The sequence below is a fragment of the Puntigrus tetrazona genome, chromosome 5 (genome assembly GCF_018831695.1).
Source record: "Puntigrus tetrazona isolate hp1 chromosome 5, ASM1883169v1, whole genome shotgun sequence".
Classification (NCBI taxonomy): Eukaryota; Metazoa; Chordata; class Actinopteri; order Cypriniformes; family Cyprinidae; genus Puntigrus; species Puntigrus tetrazona.
Genome location: NC_056703.1, coordinates 25,025,048 through 25,044,243, shown reverse-complemented (window position 1 = coordinate 25,044,243; position 19,196 = coordinate 25,025,048). Strand labels below are relative to the sequence as shown.

The window sequence follows — 19,196 nt, the reverse complement described above, 5'->3', positions numbered from 1 at the left end:
GCAAGTTAAAAAAGACATAAAATGACCTCACACAGAAATTGGTCTTTTAGGTGAGACACCTAGGGGAATCGCTGCAATGCAGGGATGCTGCTGATTGTGTGTGCGATGCCACCCAGAACAGCTTTTGTTTCAGATTCTCCTCTTCGTTGTAACACTTCAAAGCTCATAGTCATTAGACTGTCAGCTCCAAAGCAATATCTGATGAATAGTTACACTGTTCAGGATGCAGATATATTATTTCAGCAATTCAACTCAAATTGTTGATTTTGGCTCACACTTAACAACAACAACAACAAAAACACCAATCTCAACAAATTAGAATATGGTGACATGTCAATCAGCTAATCAACTCAAAACATATGCAAAGGTTTCCTGAGCCTTCAAAATGGTTTCTCAGTTCGGTTCACTAGGCTACACAAAGCTATTCAGAGTGCTGTGTCTAAGCATGTTATCAAAAAGTTGAGTGGAAGGAAAAAGTGTGGAAGAAAAAGGTGCACAACCAACCGAGAGAACCACAGCCATATGATGATTGTCAAACAAAATTGATTCAAGAATCACAAGAAATGCACTGAGGCTGGGGTCAAGGCATCAAGAGCCACCACACCAAAGTTTTTCGTAGTCCTCTTGTTAAGCCACTCCTAAACCACAAACAACATCAGAGGCATCTTACATGGGCTAAGGAGATTGTTGCCCAGTGGTCCAAAGTGCTCTTTTCAGATGAGAGCAAGTTTTGTATTTCACTTGGAAACCAAGGTCCTAGACTCTGGAGGAAGGGCTCCTAGTCCAAGTTGCTTGAAGTCTGGTGTTAAGTTTTCATAGTCTATGATGACTGTTGTTTTTAAAAACCAACCTCACTGCACACATTTACCAATATGCTTCCTTTTGCTGACCAGCTTTTTGAAGACACTGATTTCATTTTCAAGCAGGATATGGCACCTGCCCATAGAGCTAAAAGCACTGAAAGTTGGTTAAATTACCATGGTTTTGGTGTGCTTGACTGGCCAGCAAACTCACTAGACCTGAAATCCATAGATAATCTATAGGGTTTTCTCAAGAGGAAAATGAGAAACAAGAGACCCAAAAAATGCATATGAGCTGAAGTACACTAATAAAGAAACCTGAGCTTCCATACCACCTCCACAGTGCCACAAACTGATCGCCTCCATGCCACACCAAATTGTGGCAGTAATTAAAGCAAAAGGAGCCCCTACCAAGTATTATACATGAACATACAATAAATGAACATACTTTCCAGAAAACCAAAAGTTTTTTATTAGTATTATGAAGTATTCTAATTTGTTGAATTGGTGGGTTTAAATGTTAAATGTGAGCCAAAATCATCACTACTTGATGATGTATGTGTGCACTGAATTTATTTAAAGTTTCACAATTACTGAAATAAATTAACTTTTCCATAATTTATTGAGATTATTATACTGCATAATTCAAATACTTTAAAGGACTGTTAGGCTGCATTATTTAGCCAGAACCGGGAACACTAGAACTAACTGAGCTCCCAACTGAGTCTGGTTTCCCCCAAAGTTTTTTTTCTCCATTTTGTGGGTTAATGGAGTCATGAATGTCAATTTTTGAAGACATATAACGTTAACAAGCAGAAAAAAAATCACCAAAGAAAAAAATTACAATCACAACTCGACAGCACAGGAAAGATGTGTTTGCTAACACTACAGAACAAATAGCGTAGCATGGACTAATCTCACTATATGAATTAAAATCAACTGAATTCATGAAGGTAGAAATTATGGTAATGCATGACTGTCAGTAAATGGACATGGGAGGGCCTATGCAATGTGCTGTCACATTGCTCAGAGAATCAAAAAACATGCCTATTGAGACTTTGGTTTGATTAAAAAGTAAGTAAGGGGTTGATTTTATCGTTATGCTCGCAAACTGCCAACACATATTTATGTTCAAACACCATAGTTTTTACATAATAGGTGCACTTTAAAAAAAAAATACAACATTGACCTCCTCAATAATTAGCCTCTGGATATGTTTATGCATTTAAACATGTATCAGAACAAATACATTGCATCAACTTCTTCCAAGGTGGGCAAGAAACAATGGAGAAAAACGGAGACACCCTAATTTGTTTTTACTTACCAAAGCTTGATTATCATCACAGGCAAGATCCAAACCAAATGCAATGCCTGGATTAACTAAAAGGGAAATCAAATTTTAGCAGCTAATTTATATAGCATATTTCACAATACATTACAATATGTTTGAAAGCAGCTTGAAATAAAGTAACGCAAACGTTAAGAGCCAATTTACCAATCGCACATCTGAGACCTTTCAGATGAGACCAAACATGAAAAATAAACAGCAGGTTTACTTGACACATGGTATATAATGCCTTATTCTTAATGAACTTTGAGTCTTTTGGGCAGATGGAGGGGAGGCAGAAGGGCAGAGGTGAAAAGGGGTGTCGTAAACAACAGGGAGAGAGGGTGTTGTTTTCGCTTCTTGAAATCCTTCATTCCTTTGGAAATCCCTTCTGAGATTAGTTTTAATGCATGGCAGGTTTTGGTTTTTAAGAAATTAATTTGTTCCTTACATAAGGACTTCTATTTCTCTTTTTTTGTCCTCTACAGTGTTGAAATTTTCACACAAAAGTTGTGCGAAAAGTGATTTCCTTCCTTTTTTGAGTGAGGAAACAATCTGTTTCTCATAGCTCTGGTTGTCAAAGCTGTTAATAGCAAAATGAATAAATTTTTATTTATTTCATTACAGTTACCATTACAGTGTTTAGTGTTTATATTAGTTTGGCTCTTAACTCTTGCCTTTATAAGATTAGGTAATGTTCGGCTGCTATAACTGAATTATAACAAGCAGATAAGCATAGAGCAGAAGTCATAGGTAAAGATGCTTGTGTTCTAACATAAACATTAATTGACCTGAAACACCGAGTTCATTTAAAGCCAAATCCCAGCGTTAAAACTTTTTTTTTTGTCCTCTGCAGTGTTGAAACTTTCACACAAAAGTTGATGATTTACTTCTTTTTTTTATGTGAGGAAACAATTCATTTCTCATAGCTCTGGTTGTCAAAGCTGTTAATATCTAAGTAAATAAATTTAGATGATTTTACCATCAAAGGCTGTATTAAAATGGGCATAATAAATCTAAACTGAAAAGCATTGTAGGGACATGGACGTTCATCATGTCAAGCTGAGGCCATTTGCATTTGACCCAATTTGAAGATGTCCGAAGGAGGAAAAAAGTTACATTTTATCTACATGACCTTTTCAATTTTGACAAAATGGGGAAAAAAAGACCTGTAGGATTTATTGTATGGCACTTGACATTGGAAAACATGACAATATTAGCATTATATGTGTCTAAAAATGCATTTCACCTGTTAGAGGGAGCAGCATACACTGATTACCACTGTAAGAACACTTATAAAGACCACCAGTTCCATTATAAAGGGTAGGAGCCGTCACTAACACACTAAAAGAGAACACCACAAAAGAGAACAGGAAGGATATGCAATAGTGAAACAGGGAAACAAAATGTTATTGCAACTGTGTTAATGTTGGTATGTAATGATTTAGAGATATACTTGGGAAGAAGAACTTTTTAAAACATTTCTTTACAGTGGATTACAAAACACAACCTCATAATTTTCTAGTCATCAGACACAGAATAGTTAGGAATTTGTGATTTTGGTCACAATATAAAAAAATACTATAAAATAATCTCAGAAACGTTCTTCAAAAATGATTTATACTTGATTAAAGTATAGGCCTCACCTGTCTCCTTGGGTTGGTCCAAAATGACAAACCTGATAGCCAAAATGAGAGCCTCGCTCAGGCACAGTGAAAACTCTTGGATGCAGTGTCTCTAAACTGAACCCCAAGGAATGACATGCCACTGAAAGATACAAAAGTAATATATATATATATATATATATATATATATATATATATATATATATATATATATATATATATATATATATATATATGTCAGTGTATGACATAAAAGCATACAGAGTCTCTGCTCTCTAATCGCTCCATTGCTCTTACTGTACACAATCTATGAACCATTCAGAAAGAACCTATGGTCATTTCTCAAACAAAAGGATGGATCCTCTTAAGGTTGCATTTGCAGGCTGCATACATCATCAAGCCTATTTCAGTTTTTGAAAAAGGCTTGATGATGTATGCATTTCAGTTATTTGAGCATTATAACAGATTCATGAGCATATTACAACAATTTACTCTTAAGAATAATGGTCAAATTTATAACCGGTAATATTCCGAAATAAGATGTTCTTTATAACGCTGTCACTTGTGCTACCAGCAGGTGATAGACAAGAAAATAATCCAAAAACTAAATACATTTATTTCCAATAAGGCAACGCCGCAGAGATGAACACAAAAACAACATTCAATACTGGAGGAGGGAGAACTGAGCGGATTAGAACTTAAGTAGGGCAGATAATGAGGGACAGATGACTAATGAACTAATGAGAATAGGAACAAAACCAAATATAGCTGCATGCAGCAATCACAGGGCCATGCACTCCTGCGGCAAAATAAGAAGCTAAGCATGGCCTGGAGTATTAGACCAAATGCAACAATGAGTAATAAAAGCAATAATTACATGATTGAAATTTAAATGGCTGGAAATCATGATTGAAACCACCAGTAATATGATTAAATTATAGACAATTGGATGAGTTTCTGGGGCAGACCTGACCTGTTAAAAAGAGATGGGCTTCATCCCTCCTGGGGTGGTGCTGCTCTTCTATCTAAAAATATAGCATCTAGTCTTATAGCTCCAACATGACCAACTAGTTCCCAGGTCAGGAAGGAGACAGACTGGCTAAACCGATCGTCTGTTAGCTGCCTCACGTCACAGAAGGCAGTTAATTCTCAGCACATAGACTCTTTCACCTAGATATCACACTATAGAGACTGTGTCTGTTCCCCGAATTAGAATATGCAGAGAACGTCCAAACCAAATCAAAAGCAATAATTTAATTAATGTCCAACAAATTAAAACTACCTATAATTCAAATAAGCAAACAATAAAACTTGGCTCGCTGAATATTAGATCACTTTCCACAAAAGCACTTTATATATATGATTTAATCAAAGATCAGAAGCTAGATTTGCTTTGTTTGACAGAAACCTGGCTAAAACCAGATGAATATATTACTCTAAATGAATCTACCCCCCAAAATTATTGCTATAAAAATGAGCCACATTTAAAAGGTAAAGGGGGAGGTGTTGGTACAATTTATAACAACATTCTTAGTACTTATCAGAGGGCAGGCTTTAAGTATAACTCATTTGAAGTTTTGGTGCTGCATATAACATTATCTACAGAATCATGTGTTAGTGATAAATCCCCTGTAATCTTTGTAGTGGCTACTGTATATAGGCCACCAGGGCACAGCACAGATTTCATTAAAGAATTTGCTGATTTTTTAACTGAGTTAGTACTGGCCGCAGATAAAGTCTTAATTGTTGGCGATTTTAATATCCATGTTGATAATGAAAAAGACTCATTAGGATCAGCTTTCTTAGACATTCTGAACTCCTTTGGGGTTAGACAACACGTCTCTGGACCTACTCATTGTCGAAATCATACTCTAGATCTAATACTGTCACATGGAATTGTTGTATTACAAATTTATAAAAGGTTAAACACAGACGCCAATATAACAGTATATGCTGAATGTGTATTGTGATTTACATTCTAAGAGCAGGAAGCCCAAGCTCCGAGACAGTTATCTTTTGTCTTTCATTTCTTGAACATCTGGTAGGTGTCCTAAATCAAGTGTGAATGCTAATCCTAAGGTACAACTGTGCCTTTTGTTTCACCTATGCATTTGAATGACACCTGGATGCTAAATAGATCAAGGATCGGGAAAGTTCCTGTTCTGGGCTAAGTTCCTGATCGCATTTGCATACTCTTGTTTTACTGGTCTCCACCTCTGTGTACTCCTCCCCCTTTGAAACATATATACTTCAACCTAACATGTTTCGGTTAGATTTGTTTCTTGGAGATTTCTTGAAGATTTTCTTGGAGATTGCTTGACGATTTTCTTAAAGATTTCTTGAAGACTTCTTGCAGATGACTACAGCAACGAAATAAAAAAACGAACTCCTGCTTTACCAAGAATCTCCTGGTCTCTTCTTAAAAAGAAGCTAAAAAAAGTTTCCAACAGAATGGATGTTAAAATGGTTGAAGTTCTGCAGCAAAGTGATGACATTTCAGATCACTATCTAGTCTTGTGTGAACTCTGTATAGTTAAACATGTAAACTCTGCACCTTATTACAAGTATGGTAGAACCATCACTTCCACCACAAAAGAAAGCTTTCTATGTAATCTTCCTGACTTATCTCAATTCCTTAGCACATCCAATACGATGCAAAAACTTGATGATATAACAGAAACTATGCACTCTCTTTTTTCTAGCACTTTAGATACAGTTGCTCCTTTGCACTTAAAAAAGATAAAAGAAAACAATCTGACTCCATGGTATAATGACAACACACGCACCCTAAAGAGAGCAGCCCGGAAAATGGAGCGCAGGTGGAGAAAAACTAAATTAGAAGTATTTCTTATTGCCTGTCAGGAGAGTATCCTGTCATACAAAAAAGCATTAAAAATTGCAAGATCTGATTATTTTTCATCCTTTTTAGAAGAAAACAAACACAACCCCCGGTATTTATTCAATACAGTAACTAAATTAACAAAAAAATAAAACGTCAACAGGTGCTAATATTCCCCAAGAGTATAGCTGCAATGAGTTCATAAATTTCTTTACTTCTAAGATTGATACCATCAGAGATAAAATTGTAACTATGCAGCCGTCAACTACAGTTTCACATCAGATAGTGAGCTTTAGATCCCCTGAGGAAAAATTACACTCTTTTTCTACTATAGGAGAAGAAGACTTAAACAAACTTGTTAAATCATCTAAACCAGCAACATGTATGTTAGACCCTATTCCATCTAAACTATTAAAAGATTTGCTTCCAGAAGTCATAGATCCTATTTTGAACATTATTAATTCATCATTGTCATTAGGATATGTTCCCAAAACCTTCAAACTGGCTGTAGTTAAGCCTCTTATTAAGAAACCACATCTTGATCCCAAAGACTTAGTAAATTACAGACCAATCTCTAATCTCCCTTTTCTGTCAAAGATACTAGAAAAGGTAGTATCCTCACAACTGTATTCCTTTTTAGAAAAAAATGGTGTCTGCGAGGATTTCCAATCAGGCTTTAGACCGTACCGTAGTACTGAGACTGGTTTTATCTCGTTATTAGTGCTATTAGATCTTAGCACAGCATTCGATACTATCGATCACAACATTCTCTTGGATAGACTAGAAAACTATGTTGGCATTAGAGGAAGCGCCTTAGCATGGTTTAAATCATATCTATCTGACCGCTATCAGTTTGTAGCATTAAATGAGGAGGTATCATATCGCTCAAAAGTGAAATATGGAGTTTCTCAAGGCTCAGTGCTAGGACCGTTACTTTTCAACCTGTACTTGTTACCTCTGGGAGATATTATCAGGAGTCATGGTGTTAGCTTTCACTGCTATGCTGATGATAATCAGCTCTATATTTCAGCACAGCCTGGTGATATACACCAAATTCAGCCTGGTGATATACACCAAATTCTAACAGAATGCATAGTTGATATAAAAAAACTGTATGATGAGTAACTTCCTAATGCTAAATTCTGAAAAAACAGAGGTGCTAATAATTGGACCTAAAACCCCCACATATTATAATCTAGAACACAGTCTAACACTTGATGGCTGCTCTGTTAATTCTTCATCATCAGTTAGGAACCTAGGTGTACTGTTGGACAGCAATCTTTCGTTCGAAAACCATGTTTCTAGCATCTGTAAAACTGTGTTTTTCCATCTTAAAAATATATCCAAATTACGACCTATGCTTTCAACCTCTAATGCAGAAATATTAATTCATGCGTTTATGACCTCGAGGTTAGATTATTGTAATGCTTTATTGGGTGGTTGTTCTGCACGCTTAATAAACAAACTTCAGCTAGTTCAAAACGCAGTAGCCAGAGTCCTTACTAGAACTAAGAAGTATGATCACATTAGCCCGGTTCTGTCAACACTGCACTGGCACCCTATCAAACATTGGATAGATTTTAAAATCCTATTAATTACCTATAAAGCCCTGAATGGTTTAGCTCCTCAATACTTGAGCAAGCTCTTCTCACATTATAGTCCTGCACGTCTGCTGCGTTCTCAAAACTCTGGCCATTTAATAATACCTAGAATATCAAAATCAACTGCGGGCGGCAGATCCTTTTCCTATCTAGCACCTAAACTCTGGAACAATCTCCCTAACTCTGTTCGGGAAGCAGACACACTCTGCCAGTTTAAATCTAGATTAAAGACACATCTTTTTAACTTAGCCTAGACATAACACACCAACACACTTTTTATTATTCAAATCCGTTAAAGGATTTTTAGGCTGCATTACTTAGTTTTGCTGGAACCGGGAACACTACTCCAAAAATACGATGTACTTGTGACATCGTAAAAAGAATGGCATCTACGCTAATATTAGTCCTGTCTCTTTCTCAATCTGTTTTCACAGTTTGTATCCAGACTAGATGGTGGATCAGCACGCAGAGATTATGTTCTTCAGAGACCAGAAAACCTAGATGCACCCGTGGACAGATCACCAGATCCTGATGCACACACACACATGCACACACTAAGTCATTTACACTATCTGACACAGCTGCGTTTAAAATTGAACTAGAAGTTAAGTGCTGGGCGTCCGGTCAGAGGAGAACTGACCCCAACTGAGTCTGGTTTTTCCCAAGGTTTTTTTTTCTCCATTCTGTATGCATGGGGTTTTGTTTCCTTGCCGCTGTCGCCTCTGGCTTGCTTTGTTGGGGACACTTAACTTCTAGTGATTTAACGTTGAATTGATTACAGAGACCGTCTCTGCATTTAATAACAAATTGGTCACTCTCGTCATTATAAATCCCTGTCATTGTACTCTTCTACATTATACTGTACAGTGCTTTGATGCAACCTGTGTTGTTAAAAGCGCTATATAAATAAAAATTATTGATTGATTGATTTCCAACTAAAAATTGGTGTGTCTGTTGTCGGCATGACCTAAGGAATATTTTGACACTGGTTTTATATTAATAGGCTAATCCAATCAAAGGTTTTTAGCATTTTTGGATATTTCATAATTAAAGGTTAATTCAGGTTTCATTATTCTTGACCGATAGGTGGCACTGTTACCAAAATTATGTGGCGTGGTCAGTGTGAAATGACAATGGCACATACAAAGTGTAGTGTAATATCTCCAACCTTTTCAGAGATACAGCCTCAGATGCAGTCTGGCATCTTTCCAGAAAATTTGTTTATACGTTAAATGAAAATCATTTTGTGTATCAACACAAAATCCATTTCTTTGAAATTTCATTGTAACTTTTATAACTCCCCAAATTTTTGAGTACCATCAGGGGCATGGTGCTGAACATTTTTGTAATTGTTGTAATTGTTGCTGAAAATTTTGTGTGTGTTTTTGTGTTTTTAAGATACAGTAATTTAGAACAAAATTCAAAATGGCCAGAGCCCACAATGGCTGAATTGGGAAAATTTTATATCATTTGACTTCCCACAAATAGTTTTGTGATTTTTGGCCAATGCATTCAGCAAAAATATGCAATTGTGCATACCACTAGGGGCCACAGCGGAGAAACACTGCAGGAAGTCTCAGGTCATGCTTGTTATAACACACACTCAATAAGGCCAAATGATTATGGAGATATAGCCTCACGTCCACTTTTACATGCTTTTTGTAGAACAGTTTGACTAATCAATTTGAATTTCATAACTTTTTGCCAGCATGGTCTGAAGATGATCTGGTTCAGTTGTCATGACAATCGGTGCAACAGTCTAAAACAAGTAAAGTAGGTTTTACAAACAATTGAAAATAGTGAAAAAACAAAACTTTTTGCTGTCTATTCAACTCGGCAAGAGCCAAGGAGTAAAATAATTTACATTTTCTGGCTTACAGTTCTTAAGTTATTAGCATAAAGTTTTCAAAATTTTGGACAATTGGTGGTGCTAGAAAATTTGAGTTAGGGACTCAAAATTTGCTATGATTACAACTTTCCGATAAGCGGTTCTATGGGCCGCCATAGACTTGTAGTAGAAGAAGAAATAGAAGAAGAAGAAGAAGAAGAAAAATGCCAATGGTTACAATAGGTGCCTATGCACCTCCAGGGCTTGACCCCTATATTGACCCCTAAACAGGAACTAAAGGCAGATGACAGAAAATGAATAAAACACAGCCGAAGAGTCCAGGGGTGTGACAGACACACACCCTACAAATGCAGCCTACAAATGTGAAAGGATTTAGCCTTCAATTTGACAAACTGCCATTAACTTCACTTTTGAATGAAACAGCATTTTGAACAAATCAAATAAAGTAATAAATGACTCAACTTTCAGACATTTACAACCACCTACTGACAGTTTCACTTTATTATTTAGAGCAGTGGTTCCCAACCGGTGTGCCGCGGCACTAAGGGGTGCCGTGAGATCTTTTGAGGGTGCCGCCAAAATTTCAACAAAATTTTTTTATTAAGGCAGAATCAGTGTAAACAGTATTCTCATATCATCTAGGACTAGGTATAAGGTGTTGTTGCATGCAAACTCTCGAAATGAAACAAATAAATAAATAATAATAAAAAAGCTACGGAGATTTTAAATATCTATTTCCTTATAAGGGTGCCGGGAACTTTTGAAAGGCTTTCCAAGGGTGCCTCAAACAAGAAAAGGTTGGGAACCACTGATTTAGAGTATCATTTTACTAAATAAATTATTTCATATTTCTGTACTAATGATAAATTTTTTAAAAATCATTAATAATGGTAGAGCCTATTTCACCCATCCAAAAACAGCAACTGTATCATCATTTACTGACCCTCATGGTTCAGAGTATATATAATACATTTATTAAAACTAAATATTTCTTTTTATAATGTCTGTTTGATGATTTACACAACTTTAAATTATATTTCTCAGTCAAATTTGATAATATAGGCTGTAGGCTATAAATACATACAGAGAAAAACATTAAGCAGATTAACCACAGTTGTAGTTGTGGTGATTTACTAATGTATATTATGTTAATGTTATTTGAAGTACAATTTGAAGTTTTTTTTGTATCATTATACAAGATTATTCAAAAAGTATTTAAAACATAGTGTTTAAAAAGATAATATATAAAAAACAATAAATAATATATATGTATATATATATATACTTACGCAGGAGAAATCCAAAAAAAACCCATAAAAACAAGTCTTGACAAAGATGAAAGATACAGCAGGGAATCAGTTTAGTATGAACAGTGAATTTAAAAGAATGAATATTCATATTTGAAAGATGATAATAAAGAGAATTTAAGAGAAATTATCTATATGCAAGCAAACACGTTCACTGTATGTAAGTTCCGCAATGAAAGTGAAGTGAAACTAAGCTGCAATCATGTGGTATGTCAAGCCGTTTTAACATGTGGTAACACTTTATTTCGATAGTCCACTTTAAACATTCTACTGACTGTAAGTACACTGTAAAAAATTGACATAAAAACTGGCATATTCTGAGAGTAACATCCTGTTTTTTCATTACAACAGGAAAATCCTGTAAAAATCTATGCATTTGGGTTAATATTTGTTGTTTTCAATAAAAGTATCTTTCTACACTCCTGCAATATTTATGGCTAATAGTCATCATGTAGCGGCTTGCACAAAGTTGCAATATATAATTTATGATGCTGCAAAATAATGAACTCTCTCAAGCATTCTAAAACATCTTATGCACAAAATCTTTAGTTCTGCTGCTTCTTTTAGACACACCCAGAGATCAGTAATCAGCATATGAAACTTTAGTTGATCTGTTTATTTAATTTTTTGATTGTCTCTGTTGAGGTTCATATGCTGATTCTTAAGGTGTGTTTTATAGAGTTTTTTTACATATTGTCAGTGATGTTTTAAGAAATTTTGCATCATTATCTGCTCATTCTTTTAATCTAATGTGATATTACAAGATCAGTTTGATAAGAGAAAAGCACTGGGGAAAAAGGAAAAATAAAAACTAATTAACAACATTGTAGATTTTGATTGAAGTCTTCTTGGCCGTAACACATGTTTTAAAACACATGTTGTTAGCAGCCAAAGAAAATGTAAGATTAAAAAGTCTAAAGGTTTAAGATGGAAAAAAACAGCATGAAATGTAATTTAACAGCAATATTCTGTAAATACTGTATGGCAACAAACTGTAGAAAAACAGACACTTGACCCTGCTGACAGTAAATTCCTGTTAATTCAAGGAAGAACAACATATTAGCCAAACAGTTTTTTTTTTTACTGAGAGCTCCACAAGAAAAGTTATGCAATGTCATGAATTGATAAGGAGAGTAAATAAATTAAAACTAAGCTGTATTAATTTGTTTTCGCTCAGTAGAGATAGAGTTAGTTGACTATAGTTTTATGGGTCACCATTGTCCTGGAGATTAGAGTCAGTGATGAGACACAAATACTTTATTTAAAAGCAGTAACTATACAGTTGTTGAAGCAGCTGTGATCTTTTTGTTAAGTGCTTCAGTGTATGTATGCTATATCTGATGATAAACTGCAACGCTTTGAGTTAAAGGCATGGTTTTATTTTTCCTGGGATTTTTTTTTTTTGCCTAGTGGACTCAAATTCTATAATATTTTACATCAAATGAATGCTAGCATTTTACACATTTTTAATGGCACAATTTTATGTATGTATTGTACGTGTTGTGGAATTGACAATAAGGCAGACTTAAATTGATGTCAAAAATAATGAGCACACTTGCACCCTAAAGAGAGCAGCACAGAAAATTCTTACATAGAACTGTTTACATTGCTCTGCGAAAATATTGACATCCAAACAGCAGCCTCTGCCCCTCTGCCTCCCTTTTCTAGCAAAAAGCACGTGCAGAAGAGGAAGAACATCGACCCACCTCTCGCTATGGCCGCTGCGGCACACAAACGGGTTGGTGGTCCCATCTGCATTAGGTCTTTAATCAATATTTGGGGAATCGAATCGTAATAATTTGAGTTGGTTTCATGAAATTCATAAAATACACTTTATTAACTAATCCATCCAGGGTTTAGCACAACTACATGTATCTTACCAATTCTCTTTATTTCGTCATCAGCAAAATAACAACAAATTCCCATGTGCTCTGTGTGCCCAACTTTCTGTTCCAGAGTTTGACTTTACAATATACAACACACAAGACAACGACTCTTAATTATGAAACAGAAAGTTTATTGAACTATACTTCTATTAACAGGACTAAGCTAAGAATGAACACAAACACACACACACACACACACAGTTTGGGAGGGAATTGATTAATGAAGTCCAAAGTATATTTGCCAGTTTTAAGATAGCACACACAAAAATTCATCAAATCAAAAGTTTTTAGATTATCGTTAGCTTTTCAGAAAATGCTGGCTTCTCTGAGGGAATCCTGGCTTCTATGATTGGTCACAGCGCTCATCTTGGGTGACGTCTTTGGGATTTCCTGGGCGATGCGATTTAAATGGGCATTTGTGAAAGTCTTTAGTTGGTGGGCTGCTCAATTTTGGAAGGTTCAAGAGTTGAAGGTGCAGAGGGTCAATGGAGTTCTTTAAAGGAACACTGGAGCAGTTCAGTGATTCTCATTGCAGCTGCTCGCGCTGGGTCCTTGGCAGCTTCCAGTCATTCTGTACAGCAGGTTTGTGGAGTTGTTGCAGCGCAAATGATGAAATGCGCAATGATCCAATGGAGAACAACTTTCTGATGGTGGGCAAAAACTCTCAGAATCAGAATCAGCTTTATTGCCAGGTATGTTTACACATATGAGGAATTAGTTTTAGTGACAGAAGCTCTACAGTGCAACAGGATGACAAGACAAGACAATAAAAATAATTATATACAAATATACAAAATATAAAATATAAAATGTACAAAATAGCAAAAATACAATATACAGTATAGACATTCGAGTATAAGCAGGAATTATGTTTTTTCTACAGTGTTATGTGCAAATTGAAGTGTAAGTAAGTCTGTATGTTAAATAAATAATGTATAATAGTGTTGTCAAGTGTTCATGAGCTGGATTGCCTGAGGGAAGAAACTGTTCCTGTGTCTGGCTGTCCTGGTACTCAGTGCTCTGTAGCATCAACCAGACAGCAACAGTTCAAAAATAGAGTATGTTGGATGTGAGTGGTCCAGAGTGATTTTCTTAGCCCTTTTGTTCATTCTGGATAAGTACAGTTCCTCAAGAGTGGGGAGGGTTGTACCAATGACTCTCTAGTCTTCTGAGGTCAGAATTGGTAGCTGAGCTGTACCAGACAGTTATAGAAGTGCAGAGGATGGATTCAATGATCACAGAGTAGGACTGTTTTAGCAGTTCTTGTGGCAGGTTGAACTTCCGCAGCTGACGAAGGAAGTACAATCTCTGCTAGGCTTTATTAACAATCGAGTCAACGTGAGTGTCCCACATCAGGTCCTGCGAGATGATGGTGCCTAGGAACCTGAATGACTGGTTCTTGGATGGTTCTTCCTGAAGTCTACTATCATCTCAACTGTTTTGAGTGTGTTGAGCTCCAAGTTGTTTAGACTGCACCATTCAGCCAGCTCTTGGACCTCCTGTCGGTAAGCAGACTTGTCACCATCCTGTATGAGGCCGATGACTGTGGTGTCATCCGCAAACTTCAGGAGTTTGACAGAAGCGTCTTTATAGGTGCAGTCGTTGGTGTAGAGGGAGAAGAGCAGTGGGGAGAGGACACAACCCTGATGGGCTCCAAGTGCTGGTTGTATGGGTGCTAGATGAGAATTTTCCCAGCCTCACTACCTGCTGTCTGTCTGTCAGAAACCTGCTGATCTACTGACAGATGGAGGTGGGCACCGAGAGCTGGGTTAATTTGGGGTGGAGGAGGTTTGGGATGATAGTGTTGAAGGCCAAGCTCAAGTCCACAAACAGGATCCTCACAAGTCCCTGGTCTGTTTAGGTGTTGCAGAACATAATGCAGACCCATGTTGACTGCATCATCCACTGACCTGTTTGCTCTGTAAGCAAACTGCAGGGGGTCCAGTAAGGGTCCAGTAAAGTCCTTCAGATAATCCAAAACCAGTTTTTCAAATGATTTCATGACCACAGATGTTAGAGCCACAGTCCAGTAATTTTGTTTTTTTTTGGGATGGGGATGATGGTGGAGTGTTTGAAGCATGAAGGCATTACACACAGATCTGTTGAAGATCTGTGTAAAGATGGGAGCCAGTTGGTCGGCACAGGTTTTCAAACAAGCTGGAATCACACCATCTGGTCCTGGTGCCTTTCTTCTTTTGTTTTTCCTGAAAACTTGGCACACGTCATCTTCGCTCAGTTGAAGGGCAGGTGTGGGGGAGAGGGCGATTTCCAGAGGTGAGAATGGTTTCTTTTCAAACCTGCAGTAGAGCTCGTTCAGGTCGTCTGCCAAATGTTGATTTGCCACAGTGCTGGGGGATGGTGTCTTATAGTTTGTGATGTCTCTCAGACCTTTCCACACAGAAGCTGTGTCACTAGAGGAGAACTGAGTGTGAAGCTTTTCAGAATAATTCCTCTTTGCCACTCTGATCTCCTTTTCTAGTGTGTAATTGGCCTGTTTATACAAGACCCTATCCTGCAAGCATCTTCTTTGGCTTGACGGAGCTGACTGAGTTCAGCAGTGAACCATAGTTTGTTGTTTTTATAAGTTAAATAAGTACTGGTAGGAATGCATATGTCCTCACAGAAACTGATATATGATGTTACAGTTTCTGTGAGCTCGTCAGTAAGAGAGAAGCAGGTTTGTAAATCCCACTCTGGCTCCATCTTTTTACAGTCCTAAGTACAGGTTAGGTTAAATGCTGGATCCAAGAAGGTGTTTTTTGTTTGTTCAAGACGATATTTTGTATGCTTCAGCCGAAATTTTGTAGGGCATGGATACCAACGACAGTTGTGTCCGCGCATACAACCACCAGACACTGAACCACAGAAACTGCTCAGAAACCACGCAACAACTAAACTGAGCGACGACGTTGTACGCGGACTCCGGGACCTCGGCTTGCTGTGTGGACCAGGCCCTCAGTCCTCGGTGTCTCCTGATGCTGTAGGCCAGGGAAGAGGACGCCGTAAGTGGTGTTCGAGGAAACGGAAGCGCGGTAAACGGGCGGGTGTCCGTGCTAGGCTAACCGCTAACCCTAGCCGGCCAGCACTCCCCTCCATCTTTCTGTCCAACGTCTGTTCACTCGACAATAAGATGGACTACATTCGACTTCACCAAGCTACATGGTGTGAGTATAGGGATTGCTGCGTCTTTGTCTTTACAGAAACGTGGAAAGTTCCGGACAGCGCCATTCAGCTAAACGGGCTAACCGCATTTCGTGCCGACAGAAATGCCGCACTGTGTGGTAAGACTCGCGGTGATGGCGTGTGCGTTTATATTAACACGTTAATATGCAAACGGCTAATATGGTCATACTTCCTAGTTCTAGTAAGAACTCTGATGCTGCATTTTGGACCAGCTGAAGTTTGTTTCTCAAGAGTGCAGAACAAACACCCAATAAAGCTTTACAATAGTTTAACTTCGAAGTCATAAACTCATGAATTAACATTTCTGCATTTGACGTTGAGAGCATAGGTCGTAATTTAGAAATATTTTTGAGATGGAAAAATGCAGTTTTACAGATGCTAGAAACATGGCTTTTAAAGAAAAGATTGCTATCAAACATCACACCTAGTTTCCCAATTGATGAAGAATTAAAAGAGCAATTATCAAATGTTAGACAGTGATCTAGATTATTACATGTTGGGTTTTTTGATGTCTGATAATTAGCACCTCAGTTTTTTTCAGAATTTAGCATTGAGAGTCATCATTCATTTTTTTATATCAATTATGCCCTAGAGGAAATATAGAGGTGAGTATCATCAGCATAAAAGTGAAAGCTGACACCATGTCTCCTGATAATATATCTCCCAAAAATAAAATGTAAAGTGTGAAAAGTAGCGGCCTTTGTACTGAGCCTTAAGGTACTCCATATTTCACTTGTGAGCGATATGATACCTCTTTATTTACTGTTACTACTGCTGCTAATGAACAAGGATTCAGTTGCAGGTTTAGAACCTAATTTATTTATTGTTGTAAGGAGGTGAATCAAAACCTGTAAATGCAATAAGACTAATCTGAGAAGGGATATCCAAAGGAACTGAAGGACTTCAAAAAGAGAGTAAACAACACCATCAACATTGGTCTCAATTTCACCGTAATCACTTATATTATGGAGATAATTAAGAACTTGATAGAACTGTGTTGTGTTGAGAAGGAGGTGTATCTTCCTTTTGGGCCTCTGAACGTGTTCCAGCCAGGTGTGACCATGGAGCACGAGAACCTAAACACCAAAAGGTTTTTATAACTACATTTGGTATCTCTTTGTCTGGTCTGAGTATATAAGGAAAGTGACAAAACACAACAAGGCGCAATTCTGTAGCCAGACTGGCCCGTAGTGTGATGTGTGTCCTCATACACTACAATATGTACTTTTTAAAGACCAGGTATACTGACCTTTTAAGTTTGTTTTATTTTGTGTTATTGTTGTACTGCTGATCAGTTGTGCAAATGTTTATCAATTATACCAATTTGGAAACTGTTCTTGCCTGGCAAAATAAATGTTAATCTTGGTTAACTTATATTGTCTGAATTAACTTTTCTAGCAGATTAGTGACTTCTGAGGTTTTCCACATTGTTGGCGTGCTAGGGTGAGTCAGATCAACGATCGATGGATGGAGCCGTCTTGAGATCTTGACTTCTGGACACCAAACTGGCTTAACATGCTATTACTTAGGGAACGCATAAAAAAAAATTTAGTCTTTTTGTGTCTATCGAGGAGATGGCTGCATTAAGGCAAGCGATCTACGGGGTAGCTTCTGACTAAGACCTGGACTAGCCCAAATGTGTCGTTAGTCTGTTCTGGCCAAAAAAGGTCTCTAAGTGACCCAGACTCCTAACGAACGATAAGTCGAAACTAGGAAATATTATAGTTAATGATCCAAATTTAATCACAACTAGAGAGATCAGCAGTTACATTTAAATTATATATATATATATAACTAAAATCACGAAAGATTGGAGTCAGATAAAATTATGTATAAGGTGTGACACAGGTGAAGAAACACACAGCAAGAGAGAGTTCAAATAAATGCCCCGGAGGGTGGATTTATTGTAGTGAACCACAATAATAGTGAAATACGGGTGATGACGGGTCTCCGAGGGCAGGTGAGTGGTGTGGCAGTGGTTTCTGGTTCTCTCGTGCAGGGGTAGAGTGAAGTGGATCAGAGCCGTGGGGTGGTTCACACGCTGCTGTCTGTAAAAAAGATAGACAAAAAGGAGAACAGACGTTACTACTTGGTCTTTGTGGAGTTCATACTCGCCCTTCTAGGACACCTTGTGGCCTTTTTAAAGCCAAGGGGGAATGGCTTGCAGCTGTGAGCGATCGCATAGAAAAGACCGAACACACATTGACCTTCGACCAGGACCTCTGGATTCAGTTCTGCAGGAAAAGGGGGACCCTTACATTGTCTTTAAACAAAAACTTGACTGGGGCAGAGGAACGGAAGACGTAACATCAGATAGAAAATAACAGAATCAAGTCAATAAACAAGCCTCCAGTCACTCTGTTAGGCAGGGAGCGTTTGGCAAAAGGGAATCTTCTCTAATAGTCTCTGCAACAGTCCTGCTGCTTCACCCCAGCACAAGATCCAAAAGGGGCAGGTGAGGAGGAGCTGCCAAACACAGCATTGGAGGAACCAGAGCTGGAACAGGGGAAGAGAGGTCTGAAGAAAACAAGAGGCAGAGCAAGCAGAGAGTAAAATAAAAAATTAAAAAAACAGCTATGCTTGGAGCCTAGATAGACAAGACAGGACTGGATACAAATGCAGCACCCTCACACCACAACAGTCAGACACAAGACTGCAAACAAGGGGAACTTAAGTTGAGGGGCAATTAAGGAGCTAATGAGCCACAGGTGAGAAGGCAGCTGAAGTGCTTAATAGATGACAACGGGGAGGGAAAACACAAGCACATGGCAAACTGTTA

The 19,196-nt window shown here is 37.6% G+C and overlaps 1 protein-coding gene across 1 annotated transcript in view; it reads right to left on the bottom strand.

Moving 5' to 3' along the window:
• The window catches only part of LOC122344632 (integrin alpha-L-like), a 41,336-nt gene extending 29,799 nt beyond the window's left edge, over window positions 1-11,537 (bottom strand). The window contains exons 1-4 of the mRNA XM_043238152.1: window positions 11,331-11,537; window positions 3,774-3,894; window positions 3,377-3,471; window positions 2,125-2,180 (exon numbers count right to left, since the gene is read on the bottom strand). Of these exons, the coding sequence (XP_043094087.1) occupies window positions 2,125-2,180; window positions 3,377-3,471; window positions 3,774-3,894; window positions 11,331-11,439 (381 nt within the window). The 5' untranslated portion in view covers window positions 11,440-11,537. The remainder of the gene's footprint in view (window positions 1-2,124; window positions 2,181-3,376; window positions 3,472-3,773; window positions 3,895-11,330) is intronic.
• Between the last annotated feature and the right edge of the window lie 7,659 nt (window positions 11,538-19,196).